General features: G+C 44.7%; 1 protein-coding gene across 1 annotated transcript; it reads right to left on the minus strand.

Moving 5' to 3' along the window:
• Positions 1-27: 27 nt before the first annotated feature.
• Positions 28-11,164, minus strand: NRBP1 (nuclear receptor binding protein 1). The gene is made up of 18 exons (XM_060169862.1): positions 11,038-11,164; positions 8,062-8,291; positions 7,755-7,877; positions 7,465-7,566; positions 6,989-7,078; positions 6,795-6,835; positions 6,331-6,425; positions 4,742-4,825; positions 4,500-4,558; positions 4,242-4,340; positions 2,104-2,236; positions 1,798-1,903; positions 1,599-1,649; positions 1,365-1,500; positions 1,132-1,185; positions 981-1,044; positions 663-718; positions 28-577 (listed from the first exon to the last, which is right to left on the minus strand). The coding sequence occupies exons 2-18, from the start codon at positions 8,269-8,271 to the stop codon at positions 473-475; spliced, it is 1,608 nt and encodes a 535-aa protein (XP_060025845.1). The 5' UTR covers positions 8,272-8,291; positions 11,038-11,164; the 3' UTR covers positions 28-472.
• Positions 11,165-21,723: the final 10,559 nt, after the last annotated feature.

Below are 21,723 nucleotides of genomic sequence, written 5' to 3' on the forward strand. Positions count from 1 at the left end.
CACCCACACACCCACACGACGCGCGTAGCAAAAAGTAGACTTTTATTACAGCAGCAACTGAGGCGAATCGAATGGCCCCCCGGGGCCACCCCTGCAGCACCACCCTTCTCTCCCGCCCCGTCCGCCCCAGCGGGATTGTAGAATTCAGCTCCCAGCGCCCGTGGGCTTCCTTTCCACACAGGCTGGGCGGGAGCCAGCAGATCAGCTACTAGCCCCCGACTAGAAGGCGGCTGCTGAGAAGGCCCAGGCCCACGTCTGTGCAAAACAAGTAAACAAAGTGCAGAGGGATGGAAGAGAAGGGGAGGGGTGGGTAGGGTGATGCTCAGAACCGGGGAGCCCCAAAGCCCTCCTGAATAATAAAGGAGAGAGGGGCTTCACAGGGTAATACTGTCTGGGGGGAAGGGGCAGGAAGGCTGTAGCACATGTCGTAGCACAGCCACAGCTCAGATTAGGGGCTGGGCCCGAGTGAGCTCTAAGAGGAGACGGTGACAGCAGCTGAGTTGAGGGTGCTGTTCCTGGCAAAATTGAACTTGCTCAGGGTCTCCTCCAGCAGAGAAGTCAGTCGCGTCTGGTCCGCCTAAAGGGGAGGAGCTCAGTGAGACCAGGCGGAGGAGAGCGGGGGCAGCCGGGGCAGCGGGGGCGGCAGGAGGCAGAAACCTCACCTCGCTAATGAAGCCCAGCTGCACCAGCTCCGCCGCCAACTCGGGGATGTTCTCATCTGACAGAGAAACAGGAGAGGGTGAGTACAGTACAGCAGCGAGGGGCACAGGGCCCTTGGAACAGCCCCAGTCAGGTGACCCTGGCTGGGAAAGAATGACACAAGCAAAACTGTCAGATCCACCCTCCAATTTTAGGGGCGACGATATTCATTCTATGTGAGTCAATGTGTTACTGCCCTGTCACCTTACCCACCCCTGAATATGTCCCTCACAGATAAGGCTCATAGACTCTCCATCCTCTGAGGGAAAGGAGAGACTCACTTGGCATCAGGTCACAGCTCAGGTGCCGGTTCAGTTTGTCCTCCAGCTTCAGCAGAAGCGTCAGCTGGAGAGTAGGACAGTCAGAAAATGAGGCTCCCCTTCCCCACCCTCTGGCCACCCAGCCCTATGCAGCCCTGGCCCTGAGCCTTACATGGTGTTTGACGCCCTCCTCCACCGACTCGATGTTGCACTGCATCAGCACCACCTAGGGAGAGGGGACAGAGAGGGTCACTAGAGTAGGGACCAGTGAGCAAAAAACCCCCAAGGACATGAACGCCAGGGAGCAGAAACACATTCTTCTCTCTAAAGGACAAAGCCTTATCTGAGATGTCCTCTCTCCCTTCCACCACGACCACAGACACAGCCACACCCACACAGCCCCACCTTGCGGGTCTCCACCTCAGCGGGTTCAGGTGTTGGAGTCTTGACAGAAGGCGGCACCACAGGTGATGTCACCTCCTCCTGCTGTGGCTGCTGGGGCCGAGGCAGCCCAAAGGCCGTCAGGGGGTAGATCCCGTTCCTAAGTGGAGATCAGACAGGTCGCATGGGCTCCGTGGATGTCTTAGGACACCCACCCCTGCCTCCTCAAGGAAGCTTTTTTTCTCATTCTTCTCTCACCTGACATCTTCAAGGAATTTATCCAGTTCCAGAGCTGGTGACTGAGAGTACCTGGAGAAGAAAAGAGAAGGAAGATGGAAGGAAGGAAACGGGCAAAAACAGCAGATTCGACCACTCCCAGAGAATGGACAGTTGACAGAAACCTCAGGGTGGGAATGACCAATCTGTCCCTTTCAGAACCTCTCAGTTAGTTACTCACAACGTCTGAACTGGTTCTCTTCCTGGTCCTGCAGGGATTTCAGCCAGTACAGCACTGGTATCCATGTTTTTGGTGATCTCCTCCAGAGCATTCTCTGGGATCATGTCTGGAGGGCATGATGGAATGGGAAGTTATGGAAGGATAGTTCAGATTAATATCACAGAAGGCACAAGGGGTCCTGGGGGAGGGTGGGGGAGGAACGGAAAGAATCCCTTTGGAAGTAGAAGAGGAAAGGAAACATGCCAGTGAGAGTTACAAGGCTCCAGAATGGAAAAACAAATTCCTAGGAGGGTCAAGAGGACTCACGCTGGTGTCCCACAATGCAGTGGGCAGCAAGGAGTTTGAGCGAGGGCACTTCAAACAGTGCTGGGTGGAACAGAAGTTCTCTGGCTGTTGGTCTGCGAGCGGGTTCAGACTGCAGGCACTTTTGAATGAACTCCTAGAAAGGGGAACAAGGGAGTGGAGCAGGCATCTGGCAAGCACTCCACTGTGTTCGTCTCTCTCTCTCACATTGTATCTAGTACAAGGCTGTGTGCATACTAGATGCTCAGCACTGGCTGAGGGAACAAATTGCTAATGTTTATGAAAGGACTTCGAAAACTGTAAGGTATTATATGAAAGGTATCATTCACTGTCTTTCTGGTTTTCATTATTTTTCTGCTCCCCAATCGCAAGCTTTTTTTCTTTACTGTTCAAACTTATGATTTCTTTTTTCTTATTTTCTATCTCTCTGCTTTATTAGCCCACTCACTGCCTACCTTCTCCAACCCTCACCAAATTTACCTCTCTCTTACCAAACTCACCCACTGTGGTCAATAATAGTTACCATCTTTTTATTTCCCAAGCCTACCACCACAATTTCCTTTGTCCACTACATCATTTATTAAATTCACTGGATTTCCCCATGCTCCCTCTAACCCCACAGGTCCCATGACAGTTAACCTGCTCTCCTCCTTTCAATCTGGAAGGCCAACAAGGCCATATACCTAATCTCTTACTTGAACAGCCCACCCTGACACTGAACCAGAAACTTATTCCACACTAGCCTCAAGACTTCCCACTAATCTTCCTTCTCTTCTCTCTTCCCCCACCCTTTTTATTGAATTTTTGAATTTTATTTTATTTTTTTATACAGCAGGTTCTTATTAGTTATCCATTTTATACATATTATTCTCCTCCCTTTTATAAGCATCTAATGAGTTACAAACTAACCTTGTTTGGACCTTCCTGTCCAGACCCTACTTACTATAGTCTACTTCCTGATTCATAACCCCTATATCCTTTTTTTTTTTTAATTTTTCCATTTTTTGTTTTGTGTTTTATTTGGTTGTGCCAGGTCTTAGTTGCGGCATGTGAACTCCTAGTTGCGGCATGCATGTGGGATCTAGTTCCCTGACCAGGGATCGAACCTGGGCCCCCTGCATTGGGAGCACAGAATCTTAACCACTGTGCCACCAGGGAAGTCCCGCCCTATATCCTTTAAATCTTAGCTCATTTATTTCAGGGCACTTTCCCTAACTAAAACTATATAAATATAAAACCCCAAATAACTGGTTTGAGAAATTCAAACTGATTGATTTGTTCAAAAATATCAAGATGGTTGGGACTTCCCTGGTGGTCCAGTGGCTAAGGCTCCGCGCTCCCAATGCAGGGAGCCCGGGTTTGATCGCTGGTCAGGGAACTAGATCCCACAGGCCACAACTAAGAGTTCGCGTGCCGCAACTAAAGATCCCGCATGACGCAACGAAGATCCTGCAAGCAGCAATGAAGATTCCCACGTGCCGAAACTAAGACCCGGCACAGCCAAATAAATAAATAATAAATAAATAAATAAACAAAAGGGTGTGTGCCAATAATGGTCATGCCTGTATGAAAGAAAAATACATACCAAGATGGTTGTCTGAGAGTGTATACCAATTACCTGAGGTAACCATCAAAGTAGTTTGCCTCCACATAGACAAACCTAAGTTAACACACAAACTTTAGTCCCAATATTACCCATCTTCTTTTTTTTTTTTTTTTTTTGCGGTACGCGGGCCTCTCACTGTTGTGGCCTCTCCTGTTGCGGAGCACAGGCTCCGGACACGCAGGCTCAGCGGCCATGGCTCATGGGCCCAGCCGCTCCGCGGCATGTGGGATCCTCCCAGACCGGGGCACGAACCCGCGTCCCCTGCATTGGCAGGTGGACTCCCAACCACTGCGCCACCAGGGAAGCCCCCCAATATTACCCATCTTAAACCCCTAACCTGTGAGAGAGAGAATGTGTGTGTGTGTGTGTATGTGTGTACCAAAAACACCTAGGGAAATGTTCACTACTTTGAGTGCCCTTTCTGCTTTATGTTTTCTTACTCTTAGAAGAGAGCATATTCCCAGTAGGTAAAAGGAAGAAAAATCTGAAGACATTTCAAAGTCTGTTAAGGAGGAGTGATCCTGAAGATTCTTACCCTCTGTAATGGGTCTTCTAGAAGCTGAATGGCACTGCTGATGGCTTCCTGTGGCACATATGAGGACTCTCCATTGCCCTGAATCTCTAGCACTGCCATCTGCGGTGAGGAGTAATAAAAAGGAAAAATAGAGACCTAAGAACCTCAGTGCTCCCACAATCACTCCCTCAAGACCAGTACCTTACTTGTCAACCCTCCATTTCCCTTCTATCTTCTAATCTGACTCCTTTCCACTACCCACCCTTCTGGTCTCCTCACCTCCAGTGCACACATGCCAAAGGAGTAGATGTCTACTGCCGTTGTCACATTAGTGACTTCTAGGGAAAACAGAGAAGCTTTGGTGAATCAGAGGATCCGGGCAGGGCATGGCAGAGGTGTCTTAACTTTTTGCATGCCAGTAGAGAAGGACGAAAGTTTCAGTTATGTTACCTCCGACCCTCAGGTTGTAAAGTGGAAAACCTGGGGTATGGGCACAGGGCAGAGAAACTGGGATGCCTCACCTCCATATTCTGGTGCAAAGAAGTGGAGATTCTTCTGTTCTTCCCGACAAGTCTTCACATGATTGTTGATAGTGTCAGGAGCCACTGGGAGTAGGGGAGATACCCACAATCTGACCACCATCAACAAAGCACAGCCTAACTCCAGAGAGAGGCCCCCAAAAGACAAATTCTCTCCTGAAGTCTCTAACCCTCAACAGGCGCAAACCTATCCCTTTCCCATCATGAACTCCAGACTAAACATGAACACCACCTATCTCCCCTTTCTCAGGTCTACTGCTTCTCATCTAAGGTCCCTAACTCAGTAGCAGCAAAGGCTCCACACTAAACTAACAGGTACACAGGGGCTTTGGGCTGGCAAGGAAAAACACAGTCTAAGGAAAAACCCACTTGTGACCTGCTTACCTTCCCCAAAGCCCAGGTACACCTAACCCCAGATCACATGAAAACGTTTGGTCTAGTTCTTTCATCCACCCTGCAAACAATGTAAAAACACAGGCAGCCCTTCCTAATCTGTAGCAATTAAGAGACCTCAGAAACTTGGATGAAGATGGATAAGAAGGATTAACATACAACCAAGTAGACAGCCTCCTTCTTACCCACCTTTACTGACTGAAACTCAAAAACAGCTCAAAACTGAACCAATACCCTTAAATCAGTTTCACTTGTAATCCACAAAAATTTTTAGGCCCCTGCTCTACTCTCTTATTCCTCAACATTGCCTGCCACAGAGCTGAACGAGGAACCAGGGCCAGGCCCAATTTGGACTCACTCGGATCATAAACAATGACTACAAGTCACAGAGAGTCTGGGAGCACAGTATGACTTAGGGAACCAGCCTGATGATGAGGGCGATTAAGAATCCTGGACGTGGATTCAGCCAGGCAGAATCCACAGGAAACAAGCAGGTTATGGAAAAGCAAGCATGGGGAGGGCTGGTAGCACAGAAGCCAAGCAGGCATAATTAGGCAGGGGAACGGTGTTTGCTCCCACGACTGCATGCACTGGGCAGCCGCAAAGGGGAGCAGAGGAAGCACAAACAGCGCCCCAAGTAGGGCAGAGGGAGCTCTCACCATTAGCAAAAATCCTATGAAAGACTGTTGGGAACAGAGCAGCCCGTAAGCGGGAGGGAGGAAAACAGAGAAAAGTTGTGAGCGATGGAGCAGCCAAGCCCCAGACAAATGGACACACAAACAACACACAGACACGGCACACAGAAATGTTAAACACTGCACACGTATACACAGCAAATGAAAGCACTCACAGCAGGCACAGCCTGGAACCTCCTTTGGTAGGGTCTGGCCCCAGGGGCTCAAATCATACCTTACACCCAACCCTTGCCCTTTCCCAACCTCCTGTCAAGATCTCTGTATTAACCCCAGTTTCCCTCCAAAAAGGTACAAGATTAGACCCTACACCTTCTCCACTAATTGACTGGCCTCTCTCTATAAATTACCCCTAGTAAGGTCCTTTCTCTTATCAGCAGCCCACACCTCAGAACTTTGCTCTGTCTTCCCCCATTCCTTTCATCTTACCCCCATGGTTCCCAAATTCCCGAGGCTCCCCTGCCCAGAACCTCTCCCTCCCCTCACCAGAGCCAATCTTGATGAGTCCGTTGTGCTGGATGAAGATGGTGTCACAGGTCAGGTTCCCATGGATGATGGGGGGGTCACAGGAGTGCAGGTAGCTGTGGGGGCACTGGGCTGTTAGAGGGGCCACTGGGAAATTAGGGCAGGGGGATCCCAAGGGCTAAGAGGAGCAAGGGCCTGCTCTCCTGCTGGTCACCACAAAGATAATACCCACACTCTGAATCTCCATTATGCCTGATGAGTTAAATAGCTGGATAAGCGCTAGGAGAAAGAGGTGGGAGACAGCATCGTGGTCAACGCATTAGGATGAACCCTTTAAAAGACCGATAGGGGCCTAATCTTGAAGTATATGACTCAAAGAAAGTGGGGAGAGGCAGAAAAGAACGGCAGAGTAGTGCCCTGAAATCTATTTGGAGGAACTAAATCAGGAATAAATATGGGAAAGACACTAACCAGATCCTACTTACCTTAGGGCAGAGAGGATTTGTGTGCACCAACGCTTCCAAGCCTGGAACAGAGTTTGATCCAAGGGTCAGCAGTAATCCCCTCTCTTAACCCTCCAACCAGTTCCCTCCATCCCATCCTGATCAGCTTCATAATTAACATAATCTTTTTTAAACCTCCAAACCAGCCTAAAGCTTTTTCTGCTCTCCCTCCATACCTTTTCATTCATAGTCTTGTGGTTCTTTTTGGTCTTCTTCAGAAATTGCTTAAGACTCCCAGATGACATGTATTCTGTGATAAAAATGACCTGGAGAGGCAAAGCACACAAATAAAGCCTTATAGTAGAAATGATCCCTTATCTAGGTAACACATATACAACATATACATAAAATTTGGAAGCCTGGTGTTTTTCTTAATAAAGTATCTCTCTTTCGTTCTTAGCATCACTTCCTTAGATTTAATAGGGCAATGAAAACTACTGAGCAATATGAGCTACGGGAAGGAAGAAACAAAAATTCACTGATTTCTGTCCCGACTATAACCAGACAAAAGGCACAGGTGGTGGTCATAGCCCTACTCTCATCTCAACAGCAGCTGATTCCAGCTCTGTTTCAAAACTATCTTTTTCTGAATATAGAATGAACAGTAAGTGTAGCTAGTCTCTTTGCAGTAAGCTCAGGAAAAAGTTCTTACCCTGGCCTTGTTCTCTTTAATGTCAGCCCAATACTTGTGAAACTTGACAATGTTGAGATGTTCCAACTGAATCAGATTATCAAACACAGCACGGACCTTTTCCTGGAAGCAGGGGAGACATTGGGATAACAGGGTTCAGAAAGCATTATCATCCTAAAAAGCCATTCCCTATCCCCCCTAGAAATGATCTAACCCCAATGTACTCTTCTCATAGTAGCTTCCCAACCCCAATTCCTCTTTACACCAGCATTCTAACAACCCACAGGCTGCATTCTTTCACCATTACTTACCTCCTGCAGCTTGTAGTTCTTTCGCTCAGAGAACTGTACCTCATTCCACACAACCTCTACACCCTCCTCTGTATCCATGGCCAGGTATGCACTGTCAATACCCGGTACATTCCGCTGATTCACCTGAGAAGAAATTCAAATGAAAGGGAATTAAAGTTACCACACAAAGTCTCTATTTTAATACTCCGTACGATCATCTTCTCCCAGGCTCTGACCTGTTAAAGTTTGGTCTGCCCCGCTGAGACTCTGCCCCTCCACTTTTTACCTCTTAGTTTCACTCTCTAGAGTAACACTACTACTACCTCACCTCTTCTCGCCTCTTCTGCCAGCGCCCACAGGGTGACTCTTCCAAGATCTCAGACTCATCTTCACTTTCCTCTTCTTCCTCTGGGGAAGCTGCTGAGGTTGTGGAGGTCACAGGAGGTGACACTGACGTCAGGCCAGGAGCTGAGGATGAGGATTCTACCTTTGGGTCTGAGCCACTGCTGAGTACTGTCTGGGACTCCCCCTCCGACATGCTGGAACAAACACTCAGGCCTGCATTGGTTGGAGCAAGGGTGATGGGAGAAGGCAGAGAGGGTTAGGATAGAGTCTATAAAGATTCCATCCTAATAACCTAATCTGGGGTTAAAAAGAAAACAAAACATATACCTCCCTTGTTTCCTTTAAATCCAAAATCAGAATTAGTCCTGTATGAACCCTAAACATTAACTACTCTCCTAGTCTAGAGAAGGGGAGCTATCTTGGTTGAAGATGACTCACCCAGGTCAGTGAGCAACTGAAGTATATTTTAAGCTTAAAGAATATGCTGCTATGCTTAATTATGTTAATAAACATATTTTATCACTTAAAAAAAAATGACTCACCCAGGAGTGGCAAGCACAAGATTTACGGTAGTACAACCCGTGTTTAGTAAGGTCCAAATGAACAGCAAAATCAGGGGCCTCATTCCTTCTCAGCAAACACTTACCCGATAGCCTTCTCTGTGAATCCTCACCTACCTCTTGCACTGTGCTCAAGAACCAAGGTACATGGGCACTATTCAGAACAGATGACTCCAGACCCCCAAATGTTCCACTGAACCAGCTCTAGATCTAGAGCTGTAGCACTCTCAACCGATTTATTCAGCTGAAACAATCAGCTGATTTATTCTACTTGAACTCATCTTGGCATTCACTGTCCATCTCTCCTATGCACAGAACGAGCCTGCCAGTCCATGATGAGGCTACCCTTGGGCCAGGTGACTGGCAGTGGCTAGTGACTTCATCCCTGATGACCTCACCCTCCCTGTGATGTGAGTGTGGCAAATGGGTGGGTATTAGCAACACTTTTTTTTTCATTCACTCATTCAACAAATGTTTATTAAGCACTTACTGCGGGCCAAGCACTGAGCTAGGTGCTTGAGATACAATAGTGAACAAAATAAATAAGATGCCCACACTCATAAAGCCGCAAATTTAAGGCAGAGCTAAGACTTTAAGCTTCCAGTTTTCATTTCATTCACATGGCTCAAAGCCTCCATCCTCTGACATAGGTATTCCTTTCAAGTACAAATAACTCAAGACACAGCCATTATAGGAAAAAGCACTATACAGTATAACATTTTATACTAACTAGTGTATAGTATTATACATTGACATGGCTACTTAAAGAAAAAGAATCCTCAAAAGCTAAATGTCACTAACTTAAGAATCACAGGACAATCCCTGAATGTTATCCCATATCTCTAAGAACGAAGGCCGTGAAGGAGTTGGAATCTGATGTGTGCTGGGCTCAAGGGAGTGCTCGCCAGGATGAAAATGATACCCTGTAAAGTACATTTGCTCCAGTAAGTCAGTTCAAAATACACAGGCTTCTGATCAACGCCAACCTTCTGAAAAGCCCTCATTTCTTTTTAGAACTCTCAGATGCCCCCTTCTGCCCATCTCTGCCCCCAACCTACACTGTGTTTAACCCAAGCTAGGAGATTTTATTAGATGACATTCCAGTAAATATCAGAGGGCAAACAAAGCACTACAGAGAAAATCTGGCAAGATGTCATTTCGCCTATGTTTTTTTCTCGGTCCTTGCCTAGCATAGATTTCAATCAACCAGTCTTAGTAATCTACCTGAAAAGTAGCTTAAAAAAATGCTAAGAAAGTTCATATGGGTTACTTTATTTATAGAATGCATCCTTAATCTGAACAGCTAAGTAAAGTTTCCAGCTACATTATAAGAAATACCAGTGGAATTCTAATACAGGAAGCCTGTAGCCAATGGGCTCTAAAGAAATTTCTGGACCCAGGGCACAATTAATCCACAGCAGGGCACCGCAAGAGAGGGCAAACCTTCACCAGTCATAGACGCTCTTCGAATGTGCTTGTCTTCTCCCTCCCCAATCTCTCCCCCCCCCCCACCGTAGGCAAAATGAAGGCAATGCCCAAGATCCCCCAGCACTCCCCCTGCTGATGGCAACACTGGAGTTTTTGTCTCAGGGTCGGTCGTTCAGAGGTTTAAATGAGATTACATATGGAAAAGGCCATTGACGCCCCTCAAGGGAATCTCCTCGCCACCCCGAGATGCCTAGTGTTCACTTCCGTGCAGTGTAGGTAAATCGTTGCAAAGTTTTCTCCTGCAAAGTTTTTCATTTTGGGGGCTGCAGCTTCTCAGCATTTCAACTCCTCAGCAACAGCTCACAGGCCTCTCGCCCGCCCTCACCTTCAGCGGACCAAAGAAGGCCTGAGACCTGCAGAACAAGCAAGCTCGGGGAGGAATTTCACACTCCAACAGGTCGCCTAGCCCGCTGTCAGAGAGGGACCGTCGGGCCCCGGGGCCGGCCCTGCAGCGAGCCGCAGCCACCTCACCAAAGGCCAGCCCCGCGGCGCAGTCAGGGGCGCAGGCCACGCCCCCGCGCAGTCGGCGCGCCGACCCCGCGAGCAGGCGCGGCCCCGACGCTGCGCTTCCGCAGGCCGCCGGGCCCGCGACCGCCGCCCCCGCCCCCGCCCCCGCCGCCGGCCCCGCCTCTCGTCAGCCCGAGTTCGACATGAACGCCGGGGCCTCTCGCCCCGCGCCCGCAGAATTCCGGGCGCTGCCGCCGCCGCTCGGGGACGGTCGGGGAGGGCCGAGCAGGGACTGTGGGGCCGAGGTGTACTCTCGGCTCCGGCGGGCCGGGCCTTGGCTGTCGAGTGAGTAGGGCCACCTCCAGACACCCGCCTGCCGGGGTCCCACCGTCCTGGCCGCGGAGGCCGACCCTCTCGTCCTTTAGCCGAAACCTTCCCTCCCTCTCAGTCCCCTCAGCGCTCACCTCCCGACTCCGCTCCCCGCAGCCTGCGCTTCAGCTCCAGCTCGGGTTCCGGGGCCCCGGATCAGAAAGACTCGCTCACAGCTGCGCTCCGCGGCGCAACCGAACTGCGGGCCCCGCCTTCGCGGCGTCCGGACCAACAGATGGGCGGTGCCGCAGTGCCGTTGGGTTTCCATTGGACAGGGCGGCCAGGGTGGGCGGTGCCCCGGGCAGACGGTCGCCCGCAGGGGTAGTCTTCAACCCGGTTTCCTCCCCTAGAGCCTGTCCGGCTGAGACCTCTTGGAGGGTTCGGTGTTTTCGGTCTCAACTGGGGCCTGTCTTTCTGTCCACCCCTCTGTCCGGTCCTGGTGCCCCCGATGATTCTGCTGGGCGAAGGGAAGGCCTTCCCCCTCTTCTTGAAGGCGCCATGACAGTTCTAGTCCGACTCAAAGACAAAAGGAGCGAAAGACGTAGCCTCAATCTGAGAGGAGCGCCCACCCACTTTCAGTATTTTGGGGGTGAGACTGCGCAGAACACCAATTCTTCAGAAAACTTTTAAAAAATTACTGAACACATTAACACTGAAAATGAATAGTTAACTCTTCGTAATTGGATAGTACTGATGTTAGCCGAAACTTTGCAAGAGGTTTTCACAGATATCTTTTGATCCTCGTAATAAATTGAAATTTTCATTCAGTAATAGTTGCCAAATGGAAAAATACTGAATCAGAGGCATTAAGCTATTCACCGAAAGTTGGTAAGAACTATATCTAGAATCCGAAACAGTTAAGATTTATCAAAGAAGACTTCCTCGAAAAGATGTTTGGAAAGAACTTAGGTTGACTGCGAGGAGGTGAAAAGAAAAAATGATAGATTGTGGGTGAGCCCATTGATCTTCGAAAACCAAACCAGGAGCCCAAAAGAAGTTAACTCTACTCCTAGACATGTATTGTGGAGGGAGGAGGATGAATCAATCATCAGTACTTGGAAATGTCATAATCACCAAATCTGTCCATAAAGGGAATCTCTAATCCTATTTAACTGATAGAAGGCTATCTGGCAAAAATTCCCTCATTTTCCATCTCTACACCTTAAAATTTAAATCAAACTTTTATCGTTCCTTGATTCTTTCACCTTTGAAAGAGAGTGCTCAAACACTCTTTTAGAAATCTGGACCTTGTTTTGGATATTTTTAAAAGGCATTTGCCCACCAAATGTAGCATACAGTTTCAGGGAGTTGAGGTTAAGAATCTTTGTTCTAAAAAAAAAAAAAAGAATCTTTGTTCTAATCTCAAGGAAAGGATGCTCCTCCTGTCCAGATTAATCTCACCAGGTAGACTCCAAAGCAACTGAACACCTGGCGCATGGTAAACATTCATTAAGTATCCGTTGATACTACTATTACAGTTTCCCATTCTCTTCTGTCTGGTTCTTAGTATTATCAACCTTTACCTTTCAACTAGCTCCTTTCAAATCTGCACAGAGGACCCATTAGCATCTTCAAGTTCTCGTTTTGTTTTTAACCTTTCATTCATTTTTTTTTTGGGGGGTTGGTTGGTTGGTTGAGGTTTTTTTGTATGTTTTTTGTTTGTTCTTTTGGCTGCACCGCGTTCCCCCCCGCCCCCCCAACCCGTGCCCTTGCCCTGGAAGCATGGAGTCTTAACCACTGGATCTCCAGGGAAGTCCCTTTTCATTCATGTTGAAAATGTTCAAGGGGGCTTCCCTGGCAGTCTAGTGGTTAAGACTCTGCCCTTCCAATGCAGGGGGCGTGTATTCGAATCCTAGTGGGGGAAATAAGATCCCACATGCTGCAGCGGTGCAGCCAAAAAATAAAATGCTCAAATACTGCCTACATCTTCACCACATCATTTTTTTTCTGCTTTAAAAATCATACTTATTGTAACAAATCAAACTATTTCAAAAATAACATAGTATAATGTAACTTTATATAGTAGCTTGTATGTGCTATATTCCACTGTTTTAATTGCCTTATGACATATTAATTCACTTAATCCTCACAACAATCCTATGAATATTGTGAATTAACAATTGCTGTAGAAAGTGAAAATCTCTTACCTTAGTTCACCAGAATAATTAAGACTTTGATATATATTTCTCCATATTTATTTTTTCTATGTATATATTAATATATGTATATATAATTTAAAATAAAGGCAAGTGTATACCACATAATCTTTTTCAATTTACTCTTTTCACTTTTTTCCACAGCAGCACATACAGCACTATAATTTTTTAACTACTGTAGAGTATTCCATTATCCAAATGTGCCAATGTTTAATAACTACCAGGGAACTTTGAGGTTATTTCCAACATTATTTATTATAGATAAAGCTGTAATGAACATTCTGCTACATACACCTTTGCCTACTTGTGAAAATGATTTTACTCATTCTTAAAAGTGGAATTGCTAAGTCAAAGACTAAGGACATTTTGAGTAGATATTGCCAAGTCTCTCTTCAAAAAGATATCAAATAACCATATCACCATGAGTATGTTAGGGTTCCTGCTTCCCAACATCCTTACCAACATTGAATATTACCAATCTTTTCACCTTTGGTGATATATTAAGGAAAAAAAAAGATATCCTACTGTTTTAATTTACATATATTTAATTAGTAGGGAAGTTAAACATCCTTTTTTTAAAAGACTTTTTTAGAACAGTTTTACATTTACAACAAAATTGAGAGAAAAGTACAGAGATTTCCCACATACCCCTGCCCCCACATTTGCACAGCCTCCCCCATTACCAAATCACCGGAATGGTACAGGTTTTACCAAGGATGAACTTACATTGACCCATCATAATCACACAAGTCCATAGTTTACCTTAAGGTTCTTTGTGTTGTACATTCTATGGGTTTAGACAAATGCATAATGGCATATATCCATCATTATAATATCATACAGAGTGTTTTTACTGCCCTAAAACTCCTCTGTGCTCTGCCTACCCATCCCTGGCAACCACTAATCTTGTTATTGTCTCCATAGTTTTGCCTTTTCCAGAATGTCAGAATCATATAGTACGTAGCCTTTTCAGATTTGCTTCTTTCACTTAGTAATATGCCTTTAAGTTTCCTCCATGTCTTTTTATGGCTTGATGGAGCATTTCTTTCTAGTGCTGAATAATATTCCATTGGATGTACCACAGTTTATCCATTTACCTATTGAAAGACATCTTGGTTGCTTCCAAGTTCTGGCAATTATGAATAAAGCTCCTATATACATCCATGTGCAGGTTTTCATGTGGACATAAGTTTTCATCTACCTTGGGTAAATACTAAAGAGTGCAATTTCTGGATCATACATTATGAGTATGTTTAGTTTTATAAGAAACCACCGAACAGTCTTCCAAAGTGGTTGTACCATTTTGCACTTCCGCCAGCAATGAATGAGTGTTCCTATTGCTCCACATTCTCACCAGCATTTGTCTTTTTTCCTGTTTATGGCCATTCTACTAGGTGTATAGTGGTATCCCATTGTTTTAATTTTCATTACCCTGGGACATATAATGTGGAGTATCTTTTCATATGCTTATTTGCCATCTGTATATCTTCTTTGCTAAGGTGTCTGTTAAGGTCTTTGGCCCATTTTTTAGTTGGGTTGTTTTCTTATTGTTGAGTTTCAAGGGTTTTTTAATGTACTTTGGGTAACAGTCCTTTATCATATGTCTGTTTACCAAGTATTTTCTCCCAGTTTGTGCTGTCTTCTTATTCTCTTGACATTGTCTTTCACAGAGCAGAAGTTTTTAATTTTACTGAAGTTCAGCTATCAATTATTTCTTTTATGGATCATGTCTTTGGTGTTTCATCTAAAAAGGCATCACCATACCCAAGGTCTTCTAGATTTTCTCCTATGTTATCTTCTAGTTTTATAGTTCTGCATTTCATATTTAGGTCTATGATCCACTGTGAGTTAATTTTTGTGAAGTGTACACAGCCTGTGTCTAGATTCTTTTTTTTTTTGTATGTGGATGTCCAGTTGCTCCAATACCATTGTTTTCATATGTTTACTGCCCAATTGCATTTCCTCTTCAGTTTCTTGCCTGTACATGTTCTTTGCATATTTTTAACTAGGTTGATCATCTTTTTCTTATTGGCTTGTAAGAGCTCTTTGTATATTAGGAAAATCCCATTGTCTTCCCAATCTCCTACACTGTGAATCCCATCCTATCTCTATCTCTATTGAAACTTTACACTCAGTTTATTATAAACCTTTATTCCAAAAACCCTTTCTCATTTCCCATTCTCCATGACCTCTTTAGCATTTGGGACCACTGAACAGCACGTTCTTAAAACTCCTCTGTTACTTTTCATAATACAAATTTGTTTCATTTCTCTCTCAATTCCTAATTTTTTCTCCTTTACGTTCTGTTCTTCCCTCCTTTTTTTTTTTTTTTTTTTGGTCGCACCACACTGCTTGTGAGATCTTAGTTCCCTGACCAGTAATCAAACCCAAGCGAGGCCCCAGCAGTGAGAGTGCCAAGTCCTAACCACTGGACGGCCAGGAAATTTCCCCCTCCTAACTATTAATGTGCCTGTCAATGTGTCCAAAGTTATATTCTTTGTTCTCTCTACACCATCCTTTAGAAAATATGTCCATTGATGAGCTTCCAATACATCACCAGGATGACAGTTATATATATCTCTAGCACTTCTTGCCCAAGCTCCAAGATAATATTGGATGCTCCACTCTCACTTCAAACCTAATTTGCCTAAAGATTTTCATTTCAGGTTAGTAATCTACCTCGAGAACTAATTTATTGGGAACAGAAGAAGGTGGCTGGGTGACAGAGTGGGAGGGAAACTATTTGTATGCCCATTTATGCCTTTTGTACTTTGTGCCACATGTACATACATTTTATTCCAAAAAGAAACAATATTTAACAAAGAAACAATTTATTAAATAATTGTAGAATAAAGAAAGGCAATGCTTTTAGAATACCCATATATATATGACTAATTTCTAAGCTTCCCAAGTGACCTGCTGACCTCATCTCCCAAGTGGACTGTAGCTTGGATTGTGACATGCTGGTTGTACAACTCTATACATTTACTAAAAATCATTGAATTAACAGTGAGTGAATCTTATGATGTGAAAATCATACCTCAATAAAACTGTCCAAAATCTTTCAGATCTTGGTTTCCATAAATCAGGGCAATTAGAAAATCAACTGGGTTTTTGCTCAAAGCTTTTCTTCCTCAGTGTGCGACTCACTAGTCACACCTCCAAACTGATCATTCTTCTAGGAATGTGATGTGGATTCTTTCTTCCAAAAGAGCCTCTTTTCCGAATGAAGACATAATCAAAGGAACAAAAATGTTCCTTTGCCTCAAGCTTCGCACTTACATTTCTATAGGACCTCAAACTAAAAGAAACCTAGATTTCGTGATAATTGTGAATCATCTGCGAGGTGCTTTAAAACATACACCTTCCCAGGACCCTACCTGAATCAACTGAATCTGAATCTGGGAGCCAGGGAGGACTTGATTATCTGTATGCCTAAAATTCTGCCCAGGTGATGTTGATGCAGGTAGCCTGGCTCATCATTAGGCTGAAGGGTGGTAACCATCATCATAGCTCATGCTTATTCCTGTCCAGACATTGCCTCATAACTTAGACCTCTGAGCTTCATTGTTTAAGTTATGAAATGGGAACATGATTTGCCCTACACCTCTACGTCATGTCATAAGAAATTGAGTCAACTTCTAAAATAAACATGATAGATAAATAGGGGCACTGGGAAATTAAGAAAAAAAGCAGCTCATCTAAATTAAGAATTAGATTTATTAATTTTTAGATTATTAGATTTCCACAACTGTATTCAATTATGTTCAAATCGAATTTATTTATTATTTATTTTGCTCTGTGTTTTACTGGCATAGAGTTAATACCTATTTTATTTCACAGGGATGTTGTGAGTTTAAAATAATTATCAGGTCATTCCACAGCTTTTTCTGGGCTAAAACCCCTTTTGTTTCTCTTCATTTACTGAATTTACCTTTGTTGTAGTAATAGAGAGAAATTTCCTAAATCTAAAATTATTTCCTGAAAAAACATAGATTCAGACTTTAAGGAAAGGCCTTTGGAGATCCCTTGTAGCATTAGTAGTCTAAGATTTCATTATTTCACAGCTCACAGCCAGGCTGGAATCAGAGAACAAAATTCAATTTAACTAAACAAATATTTATTGGCTAGTAAGAGTACATGCTAGGTGCCATGCTAGGCAGACAAATCAATAAGACAAAGTTCCTATCCTTAAAGAGCTCATATTTATTTAGGAAGATATCTGTGTAAACAAACAGTGCCAATACTTAACAAGTACAACAGAAGTATGTATAAAGTTCCATAGGCTGAATAGAGAAGGACCTGATTGACTTCACAGAAGAAAGATACAGGGGAAGCTGTCATAGGCTGAATAATGGTCCCAAAGATACCCATGTCCTAATCCCTGGAATTTGTGAATATCACCTCATATGGCAAAAGGTATTTTACAGATGCGATTAAATTAAACATTTTGAGATGGAGATGTTATCCTGGATTATTAGGATAGGCCCTAAATGTAATCACAAGTGCACATAAAAGAGGGAGGCAGAGGGAAATTTGACTACAGAAGAGAAATAAATGTAACCACTGAAGCAAGAGATTGTCCTTATGCCCAGGAATGCAAGCAGCCTTCAGTAGCTAGGAAAGGAAAGGAAATGGCTTCTTCCCTAGAGCCCCTAGAAGGGACCAGGACTGCTGACACCTTAACTTTAAACCAGTGAAACCAGTTTCAGACATCTGGCCTCCAGAACCGTAAGAAAATAAACAGTTGTGGGGTTTTAATCCACCAAGTTTGTGGTAACTTGTTACAGCAGCCATAGGAAACTAATACATAAAGTTTCTCAGAGAACAAGAGTGATGTCTGCCTGACCTGGGTTTTAAAGGATGAATAGGGGGCTTCCCTGGTGGCACAGTGGTTAAGAATCCACCTGCCAATGCAGAGGACATGGGTTCAAGCCCTGGTCCGGGAAGATCCCACATGCTGCAGAGCAACTAAGCCCGTGTGCCACAACTACTGAGCCTGCGCTCTAGAGCCTGCGAGACACAACTATGAGCCCATGTCCTGCAACTACTGAAGCCAGTGAGCCTAGAGCCCGTGCTTCGCAGCAAGAGAAGCCACTGCAATGAGAAGCCCACACACCTCAATAAAGAGTAACCCCCGCTCGCTGCAACCAGAGAAAGCCTGCGCGCAGCAATGAAGACCCAATGCAGCCAAAATAAATAAATAAATAAATTTATAAAAATAAATAAGTAAATAAAGGATGAATAGGAATGTTAAGGGAAGCAGGAACAATCCAGAGAAGACTGAACCTTCCTTTTCTCTGACTCTCCAGTCTCAGAAGATAGGAAGTTGGACCTAAAACATGATTTTGTACCCCAAGTTTTGTGACATATGCCTCATTTTTTAGCAGTAAGAGTCGAAGATTTCCAACATAGGTGTTATTTTTCTTCCCTTCACTTCACCTCTGGCTTTTCAGTTTGAATTTATTTTATTTTAAAAAATTTATTTGCTTGTTTATTTATTTATTTACTTGGCTGCATCAGTTCTTAGTTGGCACATGGGATCTTTGTTGCGGCGAGTGGGCTCTGTAGCTGTGGAGCGCGGGCTTAGTTGCCCTATGGCATGTGGGATCTTAGTTCTCCAACCAGGGATCGAACCTGCGCCCCCTACACTCGATGGCAGATTCTTAACCACTGGACCAGCAGGGAACTCCCTGAATTGAAATCTTTGTTTTTACAAAGTTTTTTACATCTGGGAGAGAAGAGACTCTCTAGGAAAAACATTCTTAAGAGAGCAAGTGAAAAAAACTAGAGAGTCTGATAAGGACACTTGTTTATTACTGGAGAAAGCTTGGAAAGAAAGTAACAAAACACTCTCCAAAAACAAGCAAAGGAACTCCTTGCCTGTTTTGTTTGGGACTAAGAGAAACAGGACAGTGAAAATAAGACGTTAGTAAGAGCTCTAAACTGGGTATAACTGAAGAGAGAATAAATTACTCAGAATGCAGCACAGAAACACAAGGATATATATAGTTAAGAGAGAGGGAGGATAGATGGAGAGCTCCAACATGTATAATGAGAGTTCTAGAAGAAAATAAACAGAATGATGGTGAAACAGTGTTTGAAAATGCAAGAGATAAAATTTTAAAATATTGATGAAAGACATTAGACATCAAACTTTAAAAATAAGCCTTTAGTACTAATAAAATAAACACATGCTGAGGCACGTTATAGGAATATTTACACAACATTAAGGATAAAGAGAAAATTGTAAAAAGCTACCAGAGATGAGAGAGAAAAAACAGATTACCTATGAAACAACAGTGAAGACTGATAAAAGACTTCTCTATAGGGGGCTTCCCTGGTGGCGCAGTGGTTGAGAATCTGCCTGCTAATGCAGGGGACACGGGTTCGAGCCCTGGAGCAACTAGGCCCGTGAGCCACAACTGCTGAGCCTGCGCGTCTGGAGCCTGTGCTCTGCAACAGGAGAGGCCGTGATAGTGAGAGGCCCGCGCACCGCGATGAAGAGCGGCCCCCGCTCGCCACAACTAGAGAAAGCCCTCGCACAGAAACGAAGACCCAAACACAGCAAAAATAAATGGATTGATTGGTAAACTCCTGTGCCCGGCATCTTCTTAAAAAAAGGAAAAAAAAAAAGACTTCCCTATAAACATAGAATTTTATCCCCATCCAAAATATCATTAGTGAGGGCAAAGTACATTTTGATATACCAGAAACAATTAAGGAATTTTTTTTAAACCACCCATACAATCTCACTGAAAAACATAGTTATAAATAACAATTTATAAAACTGCTTAGGAAAACTTCCATTTCTGGCCATGATGGTATAACAGGGACCACGTTTACCCTCCTGCCTTAATCATCTAGAAAACTGGACAAAATATATGAAGCAACAACTTTCAGACATTGGACAACAGGCAGCACAGGATAGTGATCCCTGAAAGAAGGTAAACAAATGAAGTGAATCCTATGAGTATCCCAGCTTACAGCCTAGAAAGTGTTTTCAGGCCACCTTGTAGAAAGAGGAAACTAAACAGAGCCTGACAATCTCACTGTATTGGGAAGACAGAGTTTGGAGTTCAGCGAGGCCAAGGTGGCTAACATTTTCAGGGAAGAGTGCCAGAAAGGATGGAGATACACACAGAGAGAACTATGGAGCTCTGCAGAAGGATCCTCTCAAGATCTCGGCTAAACATACTCATGCTGAAACTATCAAGGTTGAGGAAAGAACCGTTTGAGAGGAGGAGTTGGCACAATCTTCCAGTGGTAAGAAAGCCATTTTGGTGGACAGGGTAGCAGGATTCCAGCTGGCAGGTTTCCTATTACTACTGTTTGATCTTTATTCCTTAGCAAATCAAAGAGCCAAGAGATTACAAATGTGAGGTCATTTGTTACTTGGAATGTGAGCCTCAGTTAAGAACTTTTGCCCTCCTGGTGACTACAAGAACCAGCAGAATTTTTCTAAGTAACACTCTGGTTCTCTTGGGCCAATCTGTCAGACTCAACTTGTGTGTCCTCAGTTCTCAGCAGCCAACAGAGCAAAGGAGTTCTCTTACTAAAGGATTCTGAGAAATCTCTAAGGAATGGTTAAGTGTGCCACAGATCCTCACAGGAAATTACTATCACTTTTGCCAGCTGTCCCTGCTCCAAACCACTGCGGCTCTTGAACTTTGTCACCACCTCCTTCAGGCTCCCCACATGGCCCCATCCCAATGGACATAGATCTCCTCACTCGATTCCCCAAAGCTCAGTTCAGTCCAGGCTATTTAACAAGACACAAAGGCATAGACATGAAAAACAAAGAGTAGCCCACAACTGCCACTAGAAGCGGCTCTTCTTCAGATTCCTGGTAAGGCAGAGCCAGCTCAGCCCACCCAGTTTCCCCAACAGGAATCTCCAGACTGTGCCACGTCTTGGAGTCTTGATGCCAGCAACAGGCATGAGTCCAAAGAGAATCTTTCTTTTCCAGTTCAAGGCCTGCTTATTTTCACTCTAGAACATCTATCCTTTTCCTTAGGGGGAAAAACTCACCTCCACCTTGACCTGGTTGATGCAATCCCAGGAATTGTGGACACTTTCCAGGCTTCAGATAACCTGGCTCTAACTCCACTTTGTGAGATACAGTTTTTCAGACCAGTCTGTCCGGTGTGAGGTATAGAGAAAAGACTGGCACACACCTCAGGGTGGCTCCAGTTTTCTGATCACCTGCGAGCAAACACTTGAATTAAAAACAAACATTGAGGCTTCCCTGGTGGTGCAGTGGTTAAGAATCCGCCTGCTAATGCAGGGGACACAGGTTCGAGCCCTGGTCCGGGAAGATCCCACATGCCGTGGAGCAACTAAGCCCGTGCACCACAACTACTGAGCCTGCGCTCTAGAGCCCATGAGCCACAACTACTGAGCCCGTGTTCCACAACTACTGAAGCCCGCGCGCCTAGAGCCCGTGCTCCACAATAAGAGAAACCACTGCAGTGAGAAGCCCGTGCACCACAACGAAGAGCAGTCCCCACTCGCTGCAACTAGAGAAAGCCCTCGCACAGCAACGAAGACCCAATGCAGCCAAAAATAAACAAATAAAAACATTGGTCTCCTAAGAACAATAAGGATTTTAAGAAACATTCCAGT

Source organism: Lagenorhynchus albirostris, chromosome 13 (assembly GCF_949774975.1).
Source record: "Lagenorhynchus albirostris chromosome 13, mLagAlb1.1, whole genome shotgun sequence".
In the NCBI taxonomy this organism is placed as follows: Eukaryota; Metazoa; Chordata; class Mammalia; order Artiodactyla; family Delphinidae; genus Lagenorhynchus; species Lagenorhynchus albirostris.